Here is a 26701-nt window from a genome sequence, read left to right as displayed (position 1 = left end):
GCCCCCACAGCCACCAATGTGGCCCTTGGATGGGCAAAGTTTGAATGCCCCACTCTAGGCTTCGCGTTCACAGAAGGTGTTATTCAGAGACCCTACAGCACCTGCTGAATTCCCGGCACTACCCCCTGTCCCCAACTCCCCTAGGAAAGCTCACAAACTGACCCACACTGTCCTCTGAATCATCTTGGCTGACTTGAGCAGCAGCTGACCGAAGTCTCCCGGCTCGAAGCTGGTGGCGGAGTGCTGGATGCAGAGGCACAACAGGAAGACAGGCGTCAACTTGTGATCGTCACCCCCAGGATCGATCAAGGTCATGATCCTTCTCATTAGCACGTCCTCGGCAGCTCTCTCGAACTCCAGCTGCAGCCTCTTCCTGGCTGATCTTTGGCCTGCAGTGGGGGAGGGCCCATGCTTTTTGGAGGAGGGGCCCCTATCCTTGAGCTGGCTGCCACACATCTTACAGATCACGGGTGCCTCAGGGTCCGAGGCTTGATGCATAGATTTCAGCCTCATCAGCGTCTGTGCAGGCAGTGGCTGGGCTCTTGTGGGGTCCTTGTAGAGAAGCAGATAGTAAAGCCCCAGGGACAGAAGGTCTCCATGGTGCAGCACAATCGTTTTTACTACTTCAGAGAAGTTGACAGACACATTGGCCCCCGGGATGAGCTCAAGGATCAGCTTCTCTTCCGAACGGTGTCGGGAGCGGCTCGACAGCTTGAGCCTCCTGATGGTGCAGTGAAGGGGCAGGATGTCTGGGGCAAAGAGGCTGATGCTAGGTTTGCTGGACTGAGTCCTCTGGCCCACTGTGTGCTGCTCACGGTTCAGCAGATAAACCAAGCTATCCTAGAACGCAAGCATGAAAACAGATAGCAAAGCAGGCACGACCCACAAGCAGCTGCACAAGTGACTTGGTCTGACAGGATGTAAAGCCATGAATATAGCTTTCCCTCTCTGGTCACTCACTCTGGTATCTTGACTCAGGCCAGGTCTACACTATGCGCGAAAATCGATTTTAGATATGCAATTTCAGCTACGAGAATAGCGTAGCTGAAATCGAATATCTAAAATCGGTTTACTCACCCATCTTCACCGTGCGGGATCGATGTCCGCGGCTTGCCATGTCGATTCCGGAACTCCGTTGGTTTTGGTGGAGTATCGGAATCGATATAAGCGCGCTCAGGGATCGATATATCCCGTCTAGATCAGACGTGATATATCGATCCCCGAGCAATCGATTTTAACGCGTCGATACGGCGCATAGTCTAGACGTGGCCTCAGTGCCGGTGGCCTCTTGCAGTTCCCTGGGTGCCCACAGCACAAATCTTTGCACTGCAGTACTGTTTTTTATTCCAAACACTGCAGTGCTTTCCCCAAATTATAACTTGAGTTGGCATGGCAGTGACTCATGCAGCAGAAGAGGCATGCTACAAGAGACAGGACTCCGAGCAATCAGCACGCAATGGCTCCATTTCCACTGCAATTGCTATGTAACTCTACTGTGACTATCACCTCAATACATGTACCTGCTAATACATTGGGTACTGTTACACAAGTAACTGAGCAACCTGCATCCATCCCACTTAACTACAGCTGGGGAGGAAGGTTATATAATTCCTCTGAAATTGGATAGCTACTCCAGTAATGAGTGCCAATAATTAACATCAAAGATTAGCAGCGCCTTTTGGGTATATGGATGCAGAATGAGTGAACTACTGTTCCCAGGATGCATTGCAAAGGGAGCAAACAGCTGGAGATAGGGTGACCAGATGTCCCGATTTTATAGGGACAGCCTGATTTTTGGGTCTTTTTCTTATATAGGCTCTTATTATCCCCCACCCCCGTCCCAATTTTTCATACTTGCTGTCTGGTCACCCTAGCTGGAGATCTGCTGACCTGCCCCAAGATATCTGATATCATCTGCTAGTTTTCAAACAGTAATGGGCATTCACTTCACTGACGCTTACCACTTGTACGTGACTAACAGATCATGCAGTCATACACATCAACCCTCCAGATACAGTTGGTCAACTCGCAGGATGGCTCTGGCCATCAGCACACTCTCATGTTAACTCAAATGAGTTCTTGTATCACTAATCACTGCTCTATAAAAACACTGGTCAGTGTCACTCCATAACAAGAACAGGGACATTCTGGAACTCAGACATAAATGGAATGTCACTCTCTCCAAGGTCAAGATCAGTGGGTTTCACTTGCTCTTTGTACCACTTTTTTCTTCCCCACCTTCCACTCTCATTTCTCTTCTCAGACTACAAAAAGAGATGGTGGCTAAGACAAAATCATACAGGACCTAAGTCTGCCCTCATTTACACAAGTGCATCTGTCACTGACTTCCACGTGTGAGGACAGAGCAGGGTCCATTCTCTCTTGCACTGGCAGTGGGATCTAGTGGTCAGAACTGGGGATAGGGAACCCGAACACCAAGGCTCTGTTCCTGACCTTTCCACTCACTTGCTCTGCAACAAGGGGCAGCTCATGTAACTACTCAGTGCCTCAGTTTCCCTATCTGTAAAATGGGGATAACAAGAGTTGTTGTTCTAGAGGATCGCGGTGCATCCTATAGTAAGCAGAAGTAGCACAATACCAGCTGGCAAGGACTATAAGATCTGTGTTACCACAGAACAGAACACAAAATCTTAGCAAACTCTGCCATTCAACCCTTGAAAAACCAGCTGGAAGACGAGTCCTACTCGCTGCCAGTACTCAAACTGAATGCTGGATTTGGGGAGTGGTTGAAATTTCCCAGGTGACCCATCCACGTATCATCGTTGAGGGGTGTTAAATTGGCACAGATGATGACAGAGCAGCTTCAGAGGTAACACCCCACGGAGGTGAATGGAGGCAGCTTGGGGCTCCTGGTCATTGCAGGCTGCCTGGCTGCAGACTCAGGCAGACGGCACTGCGTGGGCCAACAGTAGGAAGGTTTTCGTCACATGCATGAAGGTTTTTTTTTTAAATCATGAGATCATAAAAATTCTGCAAGGAAAGTTCCCTGATCGCCCCTGGCGAGTTGCTTTGCCAAGCCCCAGTGGTATTTATTAGGCTGCCCTACGGTGCACTATTCAGTGCAGTGGCTTTGCACTGCATTCACCATGTGAATGTGCTTTATGGGACATTCCCAAAGGGAAACCCAGCATATTCTGGGTAGACCTTAATGTCAGGCTGCCTGTGCCCACTCTTACTCCTGGGCTCTGATGCAAGCAGGACTTGGCTGACCTGAGCAGCTGACACTCTCGCCTGTCCCTGCCTGCTCTAAATCGCAGGTCCCGCGAGGGCTCCAAAGAGACGCAGCTTGCAGAGGAGCCAAGGACAATGCTCCAAACAAGCAGCAGCCTTTGCAGCAAAGTCAAGAGACAAGAGACATCTGCTTAAATATTGTTTGAGAAAACTCAACTCTCTCTCAAAACCCCTGGCAGAGGCAAGCCACCACTGCAGTCAGCCTGAGTGGCTCCCGGGGCTATTAGCAGAAGCTAGTTCTTTCCCTCAGCATCTTTGTGCCAGGATCCCTTGGGGAAGGGGATGTAGCAGCCCACTCTCCAAGGATGTCTCTGGACTCCAGGAGAGGAGCAAATGCCACACCATAAAGCATCTCAGTGTCTGAACAGCCACACCTCCCCACGGGACCTAGGGACCTGCTGGGACTGCCAGGAACTGGCATGGGCTGTAGAGGGAAGGCACAGACAGTCAATGTCAGTAAAGCCTCACAGAGTGGACAGCTGGGTGCTTACATGCTGGTAGCTGTAGCCCTGCAGGAGTAGGAGGTGAGGGGACTGGTAGAGGGAGTACCGCACGCTGCTGCCATTCCGCTCCGCAGTGGGGGCCTGCTGCTCATCCCTCGAGCCCTCCAGGCCACGAATGGTCTCAGGCAGCGTGGAGTAATGTCTCTTGAGCTGCTCCTCCTCCAGCGAGCCCACGTGACTAAGACTGGTCTCGCTCAAGCTGCGTCGGAGGGTGGGTGGCGTGGAGTGTCGCTTGCATCCCATCAGCAGGGTCATGGTGCCCTTCGCACGGTTCTTCTGCAGCTTCCGAGCCTGGGCATTGATGCCTAAGGACGAGAGCAGCGTTCAGTGCTGGGGCATGCAAAGAGCTTTCCTGTCTTTTCGCCCTGTGCCAGTCCTGCTTGGGGAAAAACAAAAGTGAGTGTTGGCCCTGGGACCAACGTCAAGCCAGCAACTGAGCCAGCCACGCCCAGATACTAAAGTGTGGGCTCTTTGAACATGGCTTTCACTCCCTAGGCCTGGCTTCACCCTGCCAAACAAGGGCCTTGGAGAGCTCTCTGTCTATTAATTCTTGGACCACCATTTTATCTCTGGACACTCTTTCATCACTGCCCAAACACATGCCTTCTAGTCAACTGCTAGCATAGATGGAGCCATAAGATTGCCCTAGCATAGCAAAGACATGTTCCCAGACATTGCACAAACTGCCTTTACATCCTGCCTCTACTCCCCTGGTCAGACTCTGCCTAGAACCTGCTGTCACCTGCCCCAGGATCACAGGGCATTGAAAATCCTAATGTCCCCTAGAACCTGGGGCTGCAGTTGGACTATATCATTTGCCATCTCCAAGCCAGAGGGCCAGCATATTTAAACCCATCATAAATAGAAGCATCACGTGTGAGACTCTGAACAGCAGAGGAGCTTCTTAAGAAAGGACCCTGAGTCATATTCTGTCTGGAGATGAAAACTCCAGCATCTTCTCACAGCTTTGGCCAGCAGGGGATTAGCAAAATGTTGTTTAAAGCTCCTGGAAACTCACCACAACGTTCAGGAACCAGGAGGGGAAAGCAACGTTATCCCTCCAAAACAAATGACCCCAACCCCCACCACTAATCCCCACCGTTTCCTGAGCAATGCAGCTGGACCCATAGAACTGACTGCTTTTAAGGGCTAGACACTAGCTCTTGGAAGCAAATACAAACAAGTTTCATGCCAACTTCACCCTGCTAATCAATGAGAGTAACTTTCCAGCCCCACACCCCACCCTTCCCATTCCATCCACAAAATGGTCTCTTGAAATATCCTCCCCATCTTACTTGGGAGCAGCCAGGATCCATCTCAAATCTGCAGCATCTTTTTACCAGCTGGCCGGAGCCACACAGGGTGGAAAATACCTTGATCGAAAACAAACAAAGGCCAGAATGCAGAGTGACAGCCCTGGGGCTTCATTCCTTACCATGCAGCCAGGGTCCACTGAGGGTCCTGCGCCCTGCACCATTGGCTAAGTGCACCTGGTTGTGAGTGGGGTGTGAGTGCTGGCTGCCAGGACCTGCAGACTGCAGTGAAGAGCCAATGCCTGCCTGCCTGCCTGCTGCAGAGCAGAGCTGTAATTAAGTTCACAAGCATCAAGTCGGGAGAGCTGTCAGGAAGACAAATGGGCGCTAGAGCTAGTGTCTAAATAGGACCAAACGGCCAAACCCAAACCCATCCTGCTCAGCCCGACTGGATTCCCCACTGCAGAAACAAGCCAGTGTGCCAAAGTCCCTCTCTATGTTGGAAACATCACTGATTGGGCACGAGTTCTGAAAAAGAAAAACAGAAGTTGTGAATGTTGTTTGGAATCCTCAGACCTTTCAACCGGGGTCCCAAGGAGAACAAAGGTCGTCTGCACGCTCATTCGTTGATTAACATGGGAGGCAAATAAACGGGTCTCGAAAATTCTGTTTCTGGATTAATGCAATGGCAGAATTTAATTTAAAGCAACAACAGAGTTGTTAAAACAAAGAGCCAGAATTCCCATCTTCTGGATTCCTCCTGCAGTTTTCTATGGGCTGTTGGACCACATGCCAGATATCTGCAGAACACAGGCTCTCCCCAGCAGGGACTCAGTCAAGCTCCAGCTCACACAGGGAGACATCAACCATATCCCTCTGTTCAGAACGGAGCAGCACTCTGAACTGGAAAGGCAAGCTCAGCAGTCGGCTGCTTAAAGGGACGCTCTTGAGGTTAGACCCAAAATGCCACCTTCCTTATTTGGTGAGGAACTGACTCTGGGTTCTGAGGCACATTTTTTGTTTGTTTGTTTTGAGACTATCGCTCCTTTGCTGGGAAAATGAAGTAGATGAGGGTGGGGGAGAAATAAGCCCTACTGTTTACATGCCTTAGGATTAGGACAGGGGATGGCCGCACAGTCTGGAGAGTTCTGAAACACGGCCCGCTGCCGTCTCAGATCAAGATGGGGCAGCGCATGTTAGGACGTGGCCTCCATAAGCTGTGCTTCCGTACTGGAACAGGTGCAGGGAAGAGTTACTAGGATAATCCGAGGAATGGAAAACCTACCTTATGAGAAGAGACTCAAGGACCTCGGCTTCTTTAGTGTAACCAAAAGAAAGCTGAAGGTAGATAGGATTGTCCTCTAGAAATACATCAGAGGGATAAATACCAGGGAGGAAGAGGAGTTAAATTTAAGTTAAGCACCAATGTGGACACAAGAACAAATGGATATAAACTGGCCATCAGGAAGTTTAGGCTTGAAATTAGACAAAGGTTTCTAACCATTAGAGGAGGGAAGCTGTGGAACAGGGGCAAAAAACCTAACTGGTTTCATAGACTCATAGACTTGACGGTCAGACGGGACCATTATGATCATCTAGTCTGACCTCCTGCACAACGCAGGCCACAGAATCTTACCCACCCACTCCTGTAACAAACCTCTAACCTATGTCTGAGTTATTAAAGTCCTCAGATCAGAGTTTAAAGACCTCAAGGTAAAGAGAATCTTCCAGCAACTGACCCGTGCCCCATGCTGCAGAGGAAGGCGAAAAACCTCCAGGATCTCTGCCAATCTGCCCTGGAGGAAAATTCCTTCCCAACCCCAAATATGGCGATCAGATTAAACCCTGAGCATGTGGGCAAGACTCACCAGCCAGCACCCAGGAAAGAATTCTCTGTAGTAACTCAGATCCCACCCCCATCTAACATCCCATCATAGACCACTGGGCATACTTACCTGCTGATAATCAAAGATCAATTGCCAAAATTAGGCTATCCCATCATACCATCCCCTCCATAAACCTATCAAGCTAGACTGAGCTTGATTAGTTTACGGAGAGGGTGGTATGTGATGAGACAGCCTACAATGGCATGTGGCCCATTAGTGACTGCTAGCAGCAAATATCTCCAAAGGCTGGTGATGGGACACTAGACAAGGAGGGATCTGAGTCACAACAGAGAATTCTTTCCCAGGTGTCTGGCTAGTGGGTCTTGCCCACAGGCTCAGGGTATAATTGAGTGGTCCTGAAACTTTTCAGGGTCACCCCCTCCCTTATCCCTATGTGCCCCCCAGGAGCCAGGACCATGGCTTAGGGGAGGACGGGGAACACGGACAGGGGCAAGGGGGCCAAGGCTTGGGCCATGGCTGGAGGCAGGTCTGGGGCCAAGACCAGGAACGGAGCCGCAGCCAGGGGCCGAGGCTGGGGCCAAAAGCAGCCCTGGGCAGGAGCCGAGTCTGGAGGTGGGCCTGGGCCCGGGACCAGAGCCAGGGCTGGGGCTGGGAGCGGGGTTGGGAGCCGGTACTGCAGCTGGGGACAGAGCAGGGCTGGGTGGCGCTCCCTTATCACCCTCCATGAGGGCTCACCAAGGCCTGCTACGCTCCCCTCCACCCTTGAATGTTCCTCCATGTCCCCCTGGTGGGGCACCCCACAGTTTGGGGACCACTGGTCTAACTAATCCCATATTTGGGGTTGGGAAGGAATTTTCCCCTGTGTCAGATTGGTAAAGATCCTGGAGGTTTTTCACCTTCCTCTACAGCATGGGGCACGGGTCACTTGCAGACTTAAACAAGTGTAAATGGTGGAGTCTCTAACCTGAAGTCTTTAAACCATGATTTGAGGATGTCAGTAACTCAGCCAGAGGTTAGGGGTCTATTACAGGAGTGGGTGGGTGAGGTTCTGTGACCTGTGATGTGCAGGTGGTCAGACTAGATGATCATGACGGTCCCTTTCGAACCTTAAAGTCTAGAGTCTATAATAATTGCAATCTGGCAACTGGCCAATGCAGCCACTCAGCTGGGCAAACTATGGATGCCTTTGCCTTAGGACTGCACAGAAAACAATATTTCATGCTTTTGTGGATCTACAGCAGACACTTCACTAACAAACTAGTCTTAGAGCTCTGCTGGCATCACCCAGGACTCCAAGACTGCTGCACAAAAAAGGAAGCATATAAGAACGGGTGGGGGCAGTTAAAAAGAAAAACAACTGAGAAAGGAATGCTATTTTCCAGTTTCTCAGAGGGTAGAACAAGGAGCTATTGAGAACCTATGAAACATTCAACCCTGTGCAGCAGTATTAGGGATTTTATACTGTGTAGGTTGCAGACACAAAACGACATTAGCACAGGTGAGTAAGAGCAATATTGTATCCAGCAGAGGCATCGCCCGTCAATGTAATGCGTTAGGATACAGACAATACTTTGGGATCCTCAGACAGAAGGTACCGTAGAAACTCAAAGCGCTTTATAAACAGGACTCCCCTGAACAGTAAGTATTATCCCCAGTTTACAGAGGAGGAAGTGCAGGCACAAAGAGGTGATGTGTTTACCCAGGACGCTCATGATGGAGCCTGGATTAGAACCCATCTTCCCTAGCGCCAGGATACCCTCATCTAGAAGGCTTAGCTCCCTAGACAAATGGAGAGAACAAACAAACAAAACATAAAAAATACTTGATTGCATCTCTGTGATGTGTGAAACAGCATGGGAGCCCTCTCCAGGCATGTGTACAGAAATGTGGCGGAGAAATGTTGTCTTGCTGTCCGGAGTCCCAACTCTTAGCCCACTGTCAGGCAACAATAAAGGTTTTCTAGCCAGCGAGCAGAAGAGGAGACATTACACCTCCAAGGATAAGTTAAGCCCCTTTCTTGCATTATCCCTGCAGGGCATCCTTTGCCCCACATAAGATCACCAGTTCTGCACTTCCCATCTTAGGCCTTATCCCTGCTATTGGCCAGGAGTGGATTGGCGGCAGCACTCTCATTCGTGTCGGATTTGTGTTTCCCCTGAGCGCCCTATCCTGAGCAGCACTTTTTACCTTGCTCTTATAGATCCATCACTCACCACCTGGGCAGTACAGGAGCCAACCCTCTGTCTGGCTTTCTCTTCTCCCCAGGGATACAAGCCGGCAGGCTTGGCTCTGGAGAAGACCAACTGCCTCTTTTCTGTCTAACCAAAAGCTGCTCTTGTGGGGTCAGGCTGTGGAAAGGGAGCCTGGGAGAGACTACAGTCTGTCTGCCTGAATGATTCCACACACACACACACACCCCACAACCAGAGACATGAATGTTCAGAGTTTTCTTATCTAGAGGAAAGGAAGCTTCTGTATTTACTTTGTGTAGCAAAATCAACTAGGAAAAAGCTGCTTTTTGCTCTAGATAGAGCCTCTGTCATAGGCTCTGTTCTAACTTCTGAGCCACGAGGGAAAGATAAACACAGCTCTTTTCCTGAACGTAACAAAGTCCTTCTATAACTGGGTTATTTTTCTAACCCTCTGGTACTGTTCCCCTACTCCCTTGGTAAGACAGGCATCTCAAGAGCACCAGGCTCAGGGGAGACGAAAACACAGATTCTCGGGAGTGAGGGGGTCTGAAAGGGACCCGGACAGCCAATGTGTGCATTAGGCCTTTTGGACAGGGCAAACTGGACTAACAACTGCACTGAACCTTCTGCAGCACTTTTCATCTTCAGAGCACTGAACAGAAGCTCAATATGGCCAACACTTGCAATGCTATTGTGACAGCTAAGGTTTTATTTAAAGCCCCAGCTCCTAGGAAATCAAGCGATTTCCTGAGAATCTGAGCTTTCCAGTTTTTTCCTGGTTGCAGAGAGAAGCTTGAAAACATAACCTGAGTGTGCCCTAGTGGCTCCAAAACCAGAACCAAAGAAAACAAACCCAACATTTATTACAGTGTTTTTTTAAAATCTCATGCGTTTTTTGGAGCCCAACTCAGGAGTTTTGAAAGTTTGGAGCTGCAATACTGCGCTTGTTATTCTCTCTCAGAACAATCTGGTGCGGTACACAAGCATCATTCCCTTTTACAGACTGGGAAACTGGCACACACAAGTCCTGATTTTCAAGTGTGCTGAGTCCTTGCGGCTCACATTGACTTCAGCTGGAGTTGAGGGTGGTTGGCCCCTTCTGAGACTATGTCTGTGCTACAGTGGCACAGATACAGCGCTGTAGCGTAGATGCTCTCTATGTTGATGGCAGGGGGGTTTCCATCGATGCAGTTAATCCATCTCTCCAGGAGGTGGTAGCTACATATACACAATTCTTTCATCGATGTAGCCACATCTACCCTGGGAATTACACTGACCTAACTATGGTTCCTTCTGGGGGTATTCTGTGCCACATGGGAGCTACTCTGGATCCCCAGCGGTGTTAATGCTTCTGAACGAATGGTTTTGAACAATCTGTACTAGGCCAGGAGACAGAGACTATTTCACTTGGAGAAGGCCCTTACTCTGTGCCTTTGTCACCTCAAGGCTAGATTTCTGCTCTACGCTCTCCATGGGTCTATACTTCATATCGATTCAGAAGCTGAAGCTGGTGCAGAATGTATTACTTATTACATTGCGCTTCCCATTGCGCTTCCCATTGCATGACACCTGTGCTCCATGATAGGCACTGGCTGCCTGTAGCTTTCCAAACTGCATTTAAAAGTTAATCTTGACCTACAAAGCCCTACCTGGCCTGGGGCCTTGCTGCCTGAGAGATCACCTCACTCTTCTGGCCAAACAGCTGCAGTAAGCAGAGACACTCTAGTTGGATCAGCCTTGATGTGAAAGAGGCAAGGGGCTGGCAGTAGAGCCTTCAGCTTCGAATCAAGCTTTGCCCAAGTGTCTTGGCCTTCTAGGCACCCTGCGTGGCAGTGAGTGGGCTGCTGGAGAGAGTGGGGTTCATGCGGGGTAGACCTGCTCTGTTTTATAGAGAGTTCAGCTTTGTTGGCCATCAGGGGATGGAGCTGATATTTAATTCTATTATTTTTAAGGGCTTGTCTACACAAGTAGTTATTCAGGGACAGCTATTCTGAAATCATTTCAAACATGGACACACTTATTCTAGAATAACAGTGTTTTTTCCAAATTAGCTTCGTCAGGGGCATGCACAAGGGCGGGGGTGGGGACAAGCAGGGGCATGCCCCTCCAATAATTGGCAAGGACACAGAACTGCTCCAGTCCCAGGGCCGTGGCAGGGAAAGAGAGCTCCCCCGGCCCCGGGGCTGCCGTTGAGTCACAGATCTCCCCTGGCCTCGGGGCTGCAGAATGTCCCCCTCCAAAAGCCGTCCATTTTTTAAATTCCTGCGCACACCTCTGAGCTTAGTCAACTTTGTTGTCACATAGGTCAACCGTTGTGGAAGCAGAGTGTGTTAGACAGCTAAGACAGCAGGGAGCACTCAGTGCTATTTCCAGCGGGCACAGCAAGTATGTTTTGTTTTTTTTTAATTTGTCAGTGATGGGTTAATGTGGGGTTTAAAAAAAATAGGAGAAATTCAGAATCCCGAGGAAATTCTTCCCCCGCAATAGCATGTTATGGTAAATCAAAGCTTGAGCCTAAAGACTACTTGACACCATCCCTTTAAATATAATAGGCTTATCCCTAAATCTCCCAAGGCGTGTATAAATAAGAAAGGTCAGTGGGAGCTAAACCCACAGGGAAAGGTTTGAAAATGGAGCTGGTTGGCAAGAAGGCAAATATGTGTAACCAGACAAGCATGGCAGTGTGAATCCATGTCCCACTGGCTGTTTCCAGTTCTCATGTGCACCTTGGGCGGTGTTCCCTGTCATAAACAGATAGCTAAGGGTTAATGTTTCTTTTACCTGTAAAGGGTTAACGAAGGGAACCAAACACCTGACCAGAGGACCAATCAGGAAACTGGATTTTTCAAAGCTCAGGGAGGGAATGTTTTGGGTGTGGGTCTTTTCTCTCTAAATCCTTCTCTGTTAGTCAGCTCCCAGGCGCTCAGTCAGCTACCCTTAGGGCTGGTCTCTAGCAAAGAAGGACTGATAGAAGACCGGAGACTTGAGGGCTAAAGGCAACATAAGACATTATCCCAGTGGTAAAACAAAGCTTTACAACCTGGGCACTAATTAGTGGCTTGAACGGTGAACAACTCCCTCCCACCTCACTGGGAAGCAGCTAATAAACTAATTAGGATAATGGATAACCGAATAGATAAAACTCTTAAGCTATCTGCTAGATCACAGACAGAACCAGAGCCTATTCTACATACTAATAGCTCAGCAGACGGGGAGTTTCCAGCTGCCCTTGGAAGGCGTGTGTGGCGGGCATGCTTGTGTCTATATACACAGTGACATGGCAGTGTGTGACCAAAGGCAGCAGATGCGTTGTCCACACAGTCCTTTAAAGACTGGCCCAACAATTTATTCATCACCTATACACCTTGAAAGCATCTCAGCATGGGGCTGTTTTGCTGCATGTCCCTGAACTACAGACCATTCCTTACAGGAGTGTGGGGGACCCAAATCGCATCATTCTGGGACCTAAGCTTTCCCTTCCACTCCCTAAGCCTGCTCCCTCCAGGAGAGAAAAGTGATGTGGTTTTCATGCTTGGGCAAAGGATGGCTAACACAAGCAGATGCTCCAAATCTAATGCCAGAGATGAATCAGCAGGGGGTATTCATGCAGCTCATTAATGTCACAACACATATTTTTTTGACATGCTAAATGCCGCCAGCCAGAGGTCAAAGCAGCTTCCAGCACCACAGCTCTCCCACCGTGGTGTCATGCAAATCTTCCCATTAAAAATAATGAACATGGGACATCCTAGTGTCGTAGCAGTTTTCAGAATGGAGAGAGGCAAATAGTGGTGTCCCTGGGGGTCTGTACTGGGACCAGTCCTGTTCAATATATGCATAAATGATCTGGAAAAAGGGGCAAACAGTGAGGTGGCAAAATTTTCAGATGATACAAAACTACTCAGGATCGTTAAGTCCAAAAGATACCGTAATGAGTTACAAAGGGATCTCGCAAAACTGGGTGACTGGGCAACGAAATGGCAGATGAAATTCAATGCTGATAAATGCAAAGTAATGCATACAAGATTTCTGGTTCCAGCCTCTTATGATGGGCATGCGGAGAAAAGTGTGCTCAGTTAGGGACAGTGCCCTGATAGCATTTAGCAAGGAGGACAGTGGACATAACTTTTGGGAAGGAGGAGGTCATAAGCAAGTGGAACGAGAGGAGCATCTTGGCCCATCAAGGATGTCGAAGCAATTAAAAAAAAAATAAAGTCACAACTACAAATGTTGTCCCAGGTTCCTGCCTCCCTCGTGTATGTTTAGAGCAAAATAAGTGAGTCAGCAAGGAAAACACAAGCTTATCTCATGTGAACGTGAAATGTCATGCACGGGACTGGGAGAGGAGCCAAATGAGCATCAGCAGCGGGAGGGGCGTTAGAGGACAGGAGTGGGGCTGCTACTGCTGCCTGGCTCTTGCTAGATCTCCAGACACAGCTTAGCACATCTGGAACATGATGCAATGTTAGCAACTGAGAAGGTTGGCTCAAGAAGCTAGACAGCCTGTATTACAAGCAAGCAGGAAATCTGCACTCAGATCTCATGCTGGAGTTCCTTGTTTTCTGACTGGGAGAGGACTGCATGTGTTACAGAAGAAGCTTGCTCACTTCCCAGTAGGCCTCATATTATGGGACAAATTCTCTGCTGGCATAAATTGATGTGGTGTGGTGCCCCGGACTTCACTGGACACAGCGGCGGCTCCAGGCACCAGCGCTCCAAGCGTGTGCCTGGGGCAGCAAGCCACGGGGGGGCACTGTGCCAGTCCCTGCGAGGGCGGCAGTCAGGCAACCTTCGGCAGCTTGCCTGTGGGAGGTCCACCGGTCCTGCGGATTCGGCGGCAATTTGGTGGCGGGTACGCTGAAGCCGCGGGACCAGCGGACCTCCCGCAGGCAAAGCCGCCGAAGGCTGCCTGACTGCCGTGCTTGGGGTGGCAGAAAAGCTAGAGCCAGCCTGATTGGACCTGTGCTAATTTACAGCAACAAAGAATTTGGCCCTATATCAGTAGCAGGGTTAAATGAGTTCACACACTAGTCCTGGCCACTGCTTGGCGACTTGAAAGTAGGAGGACAAGTGGAACCAAAACTCCCATCCGACCCAGATTTCCTAACCTAGCCCCATCCTCCAGATCCTTCTCAGGAGTGTCCCAGATTGCAGGTGTCCGAGATGGAGCCACATGGCAGTTGTGGGCTAGGGACACTTGGAGGGAGAGTAGAGAGACAAAAAATAACTGTGAACACAAATCAAGAGGTCTGTTTGGCCAGTTAAACAGGGCCTGCCTGCAGGATAATCAGCAAAGTGTGCCATTTTACAGCCGATCTCATGGAGTCAAGACACTTATCACTACATTTCAGCTATTTGGCTGGCTCCACTGCATTTTCAGTGTGTGAAAGGATGACCATTATAGATCAGGAGTGGGGGGAAACTGATGACCTGGACCTCAGCGGAAGTCCCTTGTCAGACACAGCTACCAACTGCTGTATCATTAGCCCATTTGTCCAATGTCATGGGAGACCTCTAGTGACTTGGAGAATTAGGGCCAGTCTGTCCAGGTGGCAGGTCAAGGAGAAAAAACCTCTTTGTTCTAGCATTCTATTTCCCCTCTAGCATCTTGGCTTTAAATTCTAGCCCCTACTACCAAGACGTCTCGTCACAGCACAATTCCTGATCTGAGGAGGAGGAGGAGTTTCCTCCAAGACTTCAATGCTGTTGTGCAACGGCTGGCAAGGGGACATGAGCAAATAAAACAGCAGCTGAATGCTACTCCTGGATCTTCCAGCCTCGAGCCCAGGTCTCCAAAGCAGCAGCTTTAGCCTTGTGAATGGCTTCCCATTAGTTCCCATGCTCCCTCTCACTCTCTCCTGCATCTTTCACATAAGCCAAGCAACATTACAAACAACCTCCCAGTAACACCCTGCCACCCCCACAGACTGTACATTAATAGCGCCTGCCTTTCTCTCCACGCTGGGAACACCAGGCACAGCCCTCTCTCTGCATGGGATCACTTCCAAACACCGCCACCTGAGGAGACCTGGAACAAGTTCCAGCACTCCCTCGCTCCCTCACTCCTGGCGCAGAGCAGCTGCAACCTGGGGCTCTGGGAAAAGAAGAAACTGGTAGCCATGGAAGAGGTGGTACTGGCCATGGGGAAAACACAGTAGCAAACAGCTCAGCCTTTAGCTTGGGACACAGACCTGAGAGATTTCATTCACAAAGCAAAGCCGAGCAACTTTTGCCTGGGCTCCCTTACAGGGCCTGGAAGGGAGAACTCAGGCATTTTGACCAAGGGTCTCTTTGGCAATAAAGCAAAAGCAGATTCTAACAACGACCTGTCGGGCTGTGCATTATGATTATCACGTTTGCCCTCAACATGGTGCCTTATACAGTGCCTTGAGATACCTCAGGTACCACAAGCCATGTGGTAAAAACCCATGTTCCTGTCTATTTTAACTGCTTCTACTCTCCTGTCTCTGCCCTGGATGAAAGCCAGGCTGTCTGACATGCCACTCCAACACTGACCACAGGACGTACGCGGATAAGTATTGTCTTTATTTTAGCACTGGGATCTTTATGTGACACTGTTCCTAAATACCAGCCTCCTGGGAAAGATTTAACTAGTCCCAGCCCTGCCTCTGCCCTGAAGAAAGCTCAGAGGGGAATTAACCCTGGATTCGGAAAAGAGAAGAACCTGGAGGCTAGAGCAATGAAAATAAAACAAACCAAGCTGTCTTCAGACTCGTGACAATGACCTGAGCGAATTAATCTGAGCTTGGAATTTCAGGGTTGCAATTTTAACAAACCACTGGTGGTGAAGAACTGATGGTGGCTTAAAAAAATTTAAGCTAAGGTGCAACCTAGACACAGTTTCCCCATGTTTTCCTCAGCAAAGCTGCAAGCTCCTTCAGGCAATGCAGATAGTTCATGAACCATGGCACTGTTTTGTTTGTGGAGTTGTAAAGCAGGCATACACACTGTCTGCCTAGCCGTGGCATCCCTTACTTATTTCCAGTTGGCAAGAAGTTCTCTGCATCCTGAATTCCAACGGCAGGGCAGCTAGAGAAGCATGTCTATAGCTATGCTGCTTCAAAGCTAGGCACTGGCTGCAAGGGACAGCACGAAAGCTTAAAAGCACCAATCTGTGTCCCGATTTTGTAATCGAGCAGACCCCTGCAATCCACGTGAAGCCCCATTGTCTTTCATGGGGCTCTCTGTAGGGGCAGGGGTCCTCCCACGTGAACCCAGTTGCAAGACGTGCCTTACATGGTTGTTACACAAGACACCCAAAACCTCCCATCCGTATGGTTTGATTTTGCAGGCAGGCACATGGTAAATGAGCTGCATCCCAAGGACACACTGGCAGCCGTGTATCCTCCCTTTTGTGTGCTTAGTTTCCCAGCTCAGTTATCCTGTTTCCTTTTAAAAGGGGAGATAACATGGATTAAGCCTTGCTTAAAGACTGCCAAAGAAACAGTATCCTGAGGTTCTGGAAAGACTGGCCTCTACCTCTTCAGAGAGAATGGACTCCTGCCATAGCGATACTGCTGCTAGGAAAGGATTGCATTTATAGCACCACGCAACACTTACGGGTTTCCTGAAACACGGGAACCTTCTCGGGACTATACAGAAGCCGAGCAATGCGTCCTGAAACATCTGCACCTCATAGTGAAGCGAATAGCCGCCTGCTTCCCTCTGAATTTCCTTTACTCATTCAGTTTGGGCCCAATCCAACTTCAGTTAAAACCAATGCAAAGCGTCCCAATTCCCTTCAGCAGTGGATGCAGCAGACTGTTAATTCCTTCTCCGTTAGCGGTTATAGCAGCGGTTCTCAACCTGGAGCCCGTGAGCTGCTTACGGCCCAATCAGCACATAGCTGCGGCCTATGTGATATCCTCAGGGCTGTACAGGTACTATATACTTTGTGGGTGCCGTCCACATAACACATAGAGAGCTGCATATGCAGCCCACAATGGTATACAGGTTGAGAACCACTGGGTTATAGATTTTGCGATCATCCGCAGTATCCCACGTGTACGATTAAAGTGGTGGAAATATAGCTAGGTACTTATAGCAGCTGGCCCCCTCACCTCCACGGTACCTGAGCAGCAATGCTTGGTGGTGAGGATATCATCCCTCGCCTCTTATGAAGAGGGGTGGACTTTGCCATCTGGCTAACCGGATTCTTCACAATATACTGGTATAACTACCACTCTCTTCTGATAGCCACCACTTCATTTTTTAAAAACAAAAATGGGCTTGGATAGAAACCTCACATAACACCAAGCCTGGAAGTCCATCCAGCCATGCTTCTGTACCCAGACCAAACTATCATGGATTCCTATAGGTACAATGAAGACCTACCAGCACATACGATGCCAATTCTGCTTCCAATTACATCTCTGCCACCTCACTCAGTTCAGTCAGCTTGCACATGTGCATACTCAGCCCCTGGCTAATAGGACTGTGTTTGGACTCACCATTAACCCTCTCCTTAGCACCTCTCCCCATAACTTAACATCCTGCTGGGGTAACAGTGACAATAACAGGAAATTATATCATATTTCCTCTGCAAAAGCAGCTGTGAAAACTGCAGACAGAGAAGATACCAACCAAGCATTAGAATCCATCCTGTATCTCCTAGTCAGAGCAATCTCTGATGATGTGGGGTCAGGTGCTCAGACGCTCCAGCGATCCAATGTATTACAGTACGAGTTTGATTTTAAACCTCCGGAAGGGGGTGTTAATTCAGGAAGGGAAATCACAACTTCGTTCCATTGCCCTTGGGTCTTTTACAAACCCACTGATTCACAATTAATCTCCACTGTCCACCCATGAGCCACAGAGAGCCATGGATAATAATGCAGAGTATGTTTTGGCCCACACTGGTTTTCTCTCATTATCTCTTTACTTCATTTGATTGCTCCTAAAATTCGCTACAGATCTCCCGCCATTGCAGACGTCCTGCTGGAACTGTAATGAAATCAGCTAAGTGCTCAACTTGCAGGTTCAGGTTTTTCCCCTGATAAAGATAAAGCCTATTTGGGAATGGAGGAGAGGGGAGGCAGGGAACTCAACCAATAGCAAAACAGTCTGCATGCTCCCAAATGGCATCATAATGTAATTTAACTATGATCGGAGGGACAGAAAACAAGCACAGTCTAAAATGCTGATACAATTTAAAGGTGAGATTCAGCATTGCCATAGAATCACAGAGACACAGGGTTAGAAGAAACCTCAAGAGGTCATCTAGTCCAGGCCCCCATGCTGAGGCAAGACTAAGTGTGCCTCGACCATCCCTGATAGGAGTTTATCTAACCTTTTCTTAATACCTCCAAAACGGGGATTCCACAGCCTCCCACGTTACCTGTTCCAGTGTTTAACTATCCTTAAAGTTAGAACTTTTTTCCTAATATCCTAATGAGTTCAGTTCCTCTGGGTCAAACCCTAGGCCCTGTGCCAAACCTAAGAGAATCCTCAGCATAAGACAGGGTCCCCCAGGCTCCTATGGCTGTTACTGTAGCCTCCAGGCTACAGCTGGCTCTGTGGCAGCTTGGCCTATGCCCTACACTGATGCCCCTCAGTCGCGGATCCACTGGTCATGTCCCACCATCAGCACTCTCCTTGCATGGTACTGCAGAGGAAGCTTGTGGAACACAACTCTGGTTCCCACAGAAGGAACGGAACCCCTAAAACTGATAGCCTGCCCTCTTGGACAGTGGAAATTTACTGATTCCTCTACCTATCAGGCCTTCTGGACGCCCAGGGGGTTGGGCAGCTGAACTGGCACCTCTGTAAGGGCCTTTGACAAAGCCCAGAGTGCACCAGATTGCGACTGTTTCTGGGCAGAGACACAATATCACATTGCAATACACCTCTACCTTGATATAATGCTGTCCTCGGGAGCCAAAAAATCTTACCATGTTATAGGTGAAACCACGTTATATCGAACTTGCTTTGATCCGCCAGAGTGCGCAGCCTGGCCCACCGGAGCGCTGCTTTACTGTGTTATATCTGAATTCACGTTATATCAGGTCATGTTATATCGAGGTAGAGGAGTATTATATAAACTATCGCCAGCTCAGGAAAGATTTACAATGCTCCCAGGGCCAGATCCTCAGCTGCTTGTAAATTGTCATAGCTTCACTGATGTGAAGAAAAAGTGGGGGTGGGAAGTAATAAAGTGAATTAATGCTAATGCCACCATGGCCATTTACACACACTGACGATAACAGAGCTAGGCCTCAAGTGTCGGGGGCAGCCATGTTAGTCTGTATCCACAAAAACAACAAGGAGCCTGGTGGCACTTAAAGACTAACAGATTTATTTGGGCATAAGCTTTCGTGGGTAAAAAACCTACTTCTTCAGATGCATGGAGTGAAAATTACAGATACAGGCATAAATATACTGACACATGAAGAGAAGGGAGTTACCTCACAAGTGGAGAACAAGTGTTGACAGGGCCAGTTCAATCAGGGTGGATGTGATCCACTCCCAATAATTGATGAGGAGGTGTAGATACCAAGAGGGTTTTTTACCCACAAAAGCTTATGCCCAAATAAATCTGTTAGTCTTTAAGGTGACACTGGAGAGCTAGGCCTGTTTACATCAGCTAAGGATCTGCACTCAATGTCTAAAATATGAGATTCGGTGCCCTGGTCTGGCACAAGATGGGGCAGCTCCTCCACTTTAAGAGCCAAGAGCTCATCCCATGGCCCTTACTCAGTTCAGCATTCATATATAGCTCTCTGCTAGTCTCTTACCTGCCGTGATCGTGTCTACGTCCCTCGCAGCCAGCTCCTCCACCTCAGATCTCTTCCGTAGCTCCAAACGCCGGGAGAACCCTTCCTTGGGCTTCCATAGGTCCTGAATCAGAAGGGGCTTCTCATTATCACCGAGGACTCGCAACCCTTCCGTTTGCCACTGCTTCTCAGAGCCGCTGAACATCCCAATGACATCACACAGCACATAGTGGCTGGCGTCCACCTTGCTCAACCCATAGCGCTCCAGCGCCTCCTTCACCAGCTCCCGCGCACTTGAGCTCTCCGTGGCAAGGACGCTCTTGTAGTTGGTGCCCGCGCAGATGTTGCCCCCAAATATCTTCAGAACCCCAGGGGCTGAAACCTGAGTGGAAAGTTCAGCTGGGTCGTCGCAGCTTGCAAGTGGGAAAGCCGACACTGAGCTGCGGTCCTTATAGCTCAGTGTCCGGTACAAGACCTGAGAGAATATCCGGGTCTGACGCTTGAGCTTGTTTTTGGAAGGTGGGGACATGGCGGACGAAGATCCATAGAACATAGTGGGTGAGGTCGTCATGGGACACAGCTGCAGGGTAAACAGAAACAAAAAAGGCAAATCAGCATTTTAAAGCCCTGAGGGGAAACGGATAATAGCAAGCACATGAGCAGAAACCTTCAAACAAACTGGAGCAGGAGTGACTCGAAGATCCCTTGCCTGGACTGTGGCCCAGAGGGGACATGCAGTCATCTGTAGAATGACAAGAAGAGTGCAGGAATGATCCTGCGAGTTTACATGTGTGACAAGGACAGCAGGAGCAAAATTTATCCATCATCCCTGAAATCAGTGGAATTACCCCAGAGATTAATTTGTCCCTAGGAATTTGATCTGGAACTATACCAAGCATCCTCAGTTTATAGATCAATGGATCCCCAGCATATAGATCAATGGCTACGCAAGCGCATGCTTCCCTGCCGATGTTCTTGGGGTGAGAGAAAAGCAAAGCCCAGCAGTTTCGTTACACTAAGAACACAAGAGGAGATTGTGACACAAAGCTCATTGGTGCCAACTGGCAAAGGGTTTACTGGTCTTTACAACCAACTCCTGTTTTAGACCTGACAAACTCACTACACATAATACACTGCTTACTTGGTATTTATCCATGAAGGGTAGCATGTGTGAAAGCTTTTAATTTATCAATGCTCATAATCATTGTGAGATGTGTATCTGGGTGATATTTAAGGAGTAATGTGAAAATTTTGGACTTAGGATCTTGGAGCGAAAGTGAGTCACCAGGGAACTGTGACATATAATCCCTGGCAAGCTGATCACATAACGTATTGCTTAATTGTCCACTGGTGCACCAACCAAGAAAAGTTAATAGAAAACCACTTGGAAGGGGAAAAGAACAGCAAGATAGTGAAGGGATCGCCCTGTCTGTGAATAAAGACAAAAGACTGATGCAGTATATCGCAAGGTGGAGAAAGACACTCTGGATGCATTCACTGAGGAGCCTTGAGGAGCGGAGAGTAGCTCCTTGTGGCTAGCAAATGCTGCAGAAGACTTAACTTTGGGGTAAGAATCTCCTTTATTAGACAGGAAAGGTAACTATAAATAAGCTTAGGCCCTAGTTTGCATTTTATATGCAACCATTTGTTTCCATCACTCATATTTGTTCTACTTGAAACTCTAGTCTTTCCTAAATATACTCCCTTTTCTTTCGCTATAATTGAACTCAAGTGCTGTGTGTGATACGGGAGCGGTAGGCTAAGGTAAAACTGGTAAACTGAGGAACACTGTTCTGCTGGAAAGAGAGGATCTGGGATTTTGGTGGTATCCAGAGATCAGGGGCTGAATACTGCAGGGAGACACTTTGAAGGGAGTCAATGGCTAGGGTGAATCTATTGTCAACCCTCAGGGCAAAGGCAGGGCTTGAGTGGCTGACAAGCTGGTTGTGTTACGGAGCTAACACCCAGCTGGCAAAGGCAAGACTCCCTTGTGCTGGAGGCGGGTGGCAATACTGTGACTTGCAGCCCTGCATGCCCTGAGAAGCATCACAGAGACCTTCTCGGTTAGCAGCCAAGGTCTCAGGAGTCCCATTCACTTACAAGTTATGAATCAATTCAACTTTTAAAGGTGAAATGCAAAGCTCAGGTGAAAATTAAGTTAAGCCTGCAGCTCTCTGCTGAATGTCCCTGCTAACCAAGAGGCAACAGGCCCTAGAAAAAACAAGTTGTGATTAATCTTTCTAAAAAGTTCTCTCCACTCCACCTCACCAAATCTTCTGGTACTTCCTGGTTCACTAAGACATTCCAAAGTGCATTATTCTGTAGCATCACTGATACCACTTCCCGATGCAACCAAAGGCCAAATGAAATCCTTGTTGTATCAGCTATTCTCCAGTGTTCCCAAACGAGGGCTGCCTGCATTATCAAACCAGGACACGGTGATGTGTGGCAGACTGGGTGATATCTCACAGAAAAATTTCTTTGCTGAATGCTTGCTATGGCCAGTTAGGGGAGGAATTTGGCACAGATTTTCTGGGCTTGTCTACATTTCAGTTTAGATTTTGCAGCTCTACTTTTAAATAAAATATTTATTTTTAAAATCACATTCTCACATTAGGACTCGAGTGAGATCTGGCAAGAGACATCTGGCAAGAGAAAAGCATCTTATGCATCTACATCAAGGCTAAGCACAGCTAGACATATCCTAACATGCTGATCCTAACTTTGTGAATCACCCTACGGTAGGTGGACAAATCAGGATCAGTCTCTGGTAGGCCTGCGATGTGAATTTTTCCCCTCCAAGAACCTCTCACCCATTCGCATAGACTATTGTTTAAAAATCTGGATACACATTGTTATATAAATTATCAGCTTTAAACCAACAGCTGATTTATAACATGATCATTCCTACCAAGGCATAGTGTGACAATCCAGAATGGACACACAATTGCAACTGTGAGTATGTGAGTTACTGCCCGATATATGCTTCCCTAGATTTAAGAGTTTTCAATAAAAGTCACAACACTTTGTAGCTAAATAACTTCATGATGCCAAGAGTGAACGTATCAAGGGCAAGCATGGAAGAAGTATTTGTTCCACTGGACACAAGGCAGAATTCGGAGTTTTATTTGTCCCCACACTCCTCCTACTTGACCTACACTCTGAGATAGTGTGTGACATTACTGCTGGAGAAAGGTTCCAGGCTGACAGCCCTGGAAACTGCAGACTTCTCTTTATCCCAAAATAGGTACAGCACAGACAGCCTCAGGGCAAGCTTCCTCCACCCTACTACTGTGCATCAAACCTAGAGAGGTACCACCTAAGTCTACATCCCCCATTCAGTCCCTGGCCTCTGCTGAGGCTGTCAACAGCACTCTCAACCAGGGCCAGTTGTGACGCCCTATGGGTGTAATGTGGACACTGGAGGCCTGAGCCCATGAAGCTCATTTTGCTGCAGACACTGAGCAGACATCAGATAGCGACTAAGCGAGGTTGTTACTAGTATCCTGGAGTGGATGTGAAATGGCAGCCTACGGGCGAAAGGTCCTACAAAGACAATTAGCACTGCTGTTACTTTATCACTACTACTTTGCACTCTCGGAGCGCTTTCCATTCAAGGATCTCGTAACCCTCCCTCTGAGGCAGACATCAATCAACATCACTAGCCACAGTTAGCACCTATATAGAGCACATGTCCTCCACAGACCTCAGAGCACTTTACAAAGATGGCGAGGCCTCGTTTTCCCTCTTTTATTAATACTGTACTATAGTGGCTCTCAACCTTTCCAGACGACTGTACCCCTTTCAGGAGTCTGGTTTGTCTTGCGTACCCCCAAGTTTCACCTCACTTAAAAACTCCTTGGCTTACAAAACCAGACATAAAAATACAGAAGTGTCACAGCTCATTATTACTGAAAAATTGCTGACTTTCTAATTTTTACCATATAATTATAAAATAAATCAGCTGGAATATAAATATTGTACTTCCATTTCAGTGTACAGTACATAGAGCAGGATGAACAAGTCATTGTCTGTACGACATTTTAGTCTGTACTGACTTTGCTAGTGCTTTTTGTGGAGCCTGTTGTAAAACTAGGAAAATGTTTAGATGAGTTGATGCCCCCCCTGGAAGACCTCCACGTCCCCCCAGGAGTATGTGTACCCCTAGTTGAGAACCACTGTTGTAACAGAGGCAAAGAGAGGCCAGGGGACTTACCTAAATTCATACAGTAAATCAGCAGCAGAATAGAGTTGAGACTGAGATATTTGCCCAACCTACAGGGCCACTTCGCCTCCTGTACGATGGTATTTCTGTCAGGTCTTTCAGAATATCCAAGAAGAGTGCTAACATTAGCAGAAAGATCCTCTGTCGGCACTGGACAGACTCCAAACCACCTCCAGCCCGGGATGGGAAAGCGCTCGTGCTGCTAATGGAAGAGGTCACCTTCTGGTCTTACTGTTTTTTGTGAGCGGTGGGAACTTCTCCAAGGTATAATCTCTCTGCCTTCTCCCATTCAGTCTGCACACATATACATATCCCACCCAGCTCTAGCCTCAGTGTGACCCCCTTTCCCCGCTCCCATACAACCTTACTGATGCCCCTTCTCATGCCCTGTCCTCCCTTATCACCTTCCCCGTACCACTCAGATCACTAGCCTGCCCCTTACAAGAGCCATTTGTGTACCCAGGACAGAAGGGGGCAGGAAGGCAGACACCTTTCCCCATTAACTCACAGGTGACTTGGCCCCTCCCCATCCCTGCCTGGGGTGAAGTGGATGAGGAAACTGAGGCACAGAAAGATTACATGACTTTTGCAAGGTCAGTGGCTCTAATGCAGAACTGGTGACTTCCTGTCTGCACGTATGAGCACTGGACCATGCTTTCCTCTCCTGGGAATATCTCATTTATAATCCTGAGTCAGACAGTCTCCCCTGAATCTGTAATAACATTTACCTTTGCACATACTCAGCTCAGCAAAAAACAAAGCAAGAAACAGAGAGGAAAAAACTTTCCCTTTCCCCTCCTGCTCCAAGGCAGAGGGGTGACTTTCCCTGCTGGAGTAGCAGCAGCAGCCAAGAGCAACGGGCTCCCTGAAAGGTCTCTCCCTCAGGCAGGCAATTAATAATGGCAAAAACAGATAGCTGGTCAAATAAATAGAGGGTGTCGGTCCCAAAGCACTGAGCAATGGGATTGGTTCATTGCAGTGAGGGAGAGTTCTCCATAGGAATGAGTGCAGCAGAGTATTAGAAAGGGGTGAATCCCCGACTACACACACACAAAGGCACGCTCAGCTCCAGGCCTGGTGTGAACACAGATGGATTTATGTACTAAATGTATTATTACAGCAGCCCCTAACACCACAGCCAAAATCAGGCCCCATCATGCTAGATACAGAGCAAAGAACAGTGCCTGCCCCAGAGTTTACAGTCTACACACACAGGGCAGAGAGAGGGCTGGAGAAAGGAAGTTTTATCATTCCTCTTCTACAGATGAGGAAATAGGGCAGAGGGACATTCAAGTTCATGTAAACACTGCAATTAAACACCCAGGGCTGGCCTGTGTCAGCTGATTCAGGTTCCTGGGGCTCGGGCTGTGGGGCTGTAAAACTGTGGTGCAGACACTCAGGCTCAGGCTGGAGCCTGGGCTCCGGGACCCTACAGCCCGCCCCTGAACACCTACACCACAATTCTACAGCCGCACAGCCCGTGCTGAGTCAGCTAGCCCAGGCCGGTTGCGGGAGTTTAATTGCAGTGTCTTGCCAGTTAAAACAGATGCAGTATTTAGCTTGAAAAATATATATTCTTGGGGGCTCTGTTTGCTGTATTTTATGGTTTGTGTTGACTTATCTATGAGGTTCATCATAGCATCTAAGCGCCTCAAATGTTAATGAATTTATTCTTCCCACATCCCTTTGAGATAGGGAAATACTATTTTCCTCCATCTCACAAATGGAAAAATGGAGGCACAGGGATTCTTGCCCAAGGCCACACAGGCAGTCTGTGGCAGAGATGGGATTAGAACCCAGAACTCATGAACTGTCAGGTAGTGCCATAGAAATGTTAAATAATAATCATCCAGAAGACCGTTCTTCTCTCGATTTAGAACCTGACCGTCAGTTCTGATTTAAAAAACGAGTTTGGCATTCACTAGAAAATAACATTTCTCAGGAGTATTGCTGTAGCTATGGGCTCAAGCCATGGGGAGAGTAAGTGTCAGGTCATTCAAAAGTGACCCTAACTGGCTAATTGAGGACCAACTTTCACAAGCCCTTAGGATCAGAGAGGGTCAGTAATTTTCCAACAAAATTTTTTTTCATTGGGAAGTGTTGATTCATTGAAACTATTTGCAGGAAAGAGCTGGTTATGATAAATCTCCCAGTTTGAACATTATTTGAAGAAAGTTTCAAGACTGTCAAAATATCCCATTTGGGCATTAAAAAAAGTTTCAATTTATCTACTTGAAAGGACTTTTCATTTTGAAATTTTATACCAAAAAGGTTAAACATTTTTTTAAATGATCAAAATCAAAACAAAAGCAATTTTTTTTTATCGGTTCACAAAAATTTGAAATTTTGACTTTTCATTCCGTTTAGGGACAGAAAAAAAACCTTTAAACGTCAAAAACCCTTGCAGGATGGGAAAATTATTTCCTCCCCAACTCTACCAAGGAAAGCCCAATCAGTCCTCACTAGCAATAGATTGCTGGAGCATACAAAGGGATTCTGGAAAAGGACAGAAGAAAAACTGATCCAACTCTGTATGCCTACACTGGATGCTGCAACTGCTACACCCAAGCGCTGTAGTGTGGACCCTCTTTTGTTGCTGTAGTAGCTCCACCTCCCTGAGAGGCAGTAGCTAAATCAACAGAAGAATTCTTCCGTCGACCCAATGGAGTCAACACTGGGGCTTAGGTCAGTTTAAC

At 48.1% G+C, this 26701-nt stretch overlaps 1 protein-coding gene across 5 annotated transcripts in view; it reads right to left on the bottom strand.

Annotated features, from left to right (window-relative positions):
• The window catches only part of RADIL (Rap associating with DIL domain), a 68275-nt gene that overhangs the window by 39825 nt on the left and 1749 nt on the right, over positions 1–26701 (bottom strand). For 4 of the 5 annotated variants that reach the window (XR_012656487.1, XM_075069176.1, XM_032767788.2 and 1 more), the window contains exons 2-4: positions 19802–20360; positions 3744–4060; positions 163–840 (exon numbers count right to left, since the gene is read on the bottom strand). Coding sequence is in view for 4 of the 5 variants with exons in the window: in XM_075069176.1 (XP_074925277.1) it covers positions 163–840; positions 3744–4060; positions 19802–20351 (1545 nt within the window). In the remaining variant the exon portion in view is untranslated. Of the gene's footprint in view, positions 1–162; positions 841–3743; positions 4061–5190; positions 6585–19801; positions 20361–26701 lie in introns of those variants that run through there. The other variant, XM_032767789.2, reaches the window with a different exon arrangement.

Source organism: Chelonoidis abingdonii, chromosome 9 (genome assembly GCF_003597395.2).
Source record: "Chelonoidis abingdonii isolate Lonesome George chromosome 9, CheloAbing_2.0, whole genome shotgun sequence".
NCBI classification, from domain to species: Eukaryota; Metazoa; Chordata; order Testudines; family Testudinidae; genus Chelonoidis; species Chelonoidis abingdonii.
The sequence above is the reverse complement of the archived record's forward strand: the minus strand, read 5'-3'. Positions and strand labels throughout refer to the sequence as shown.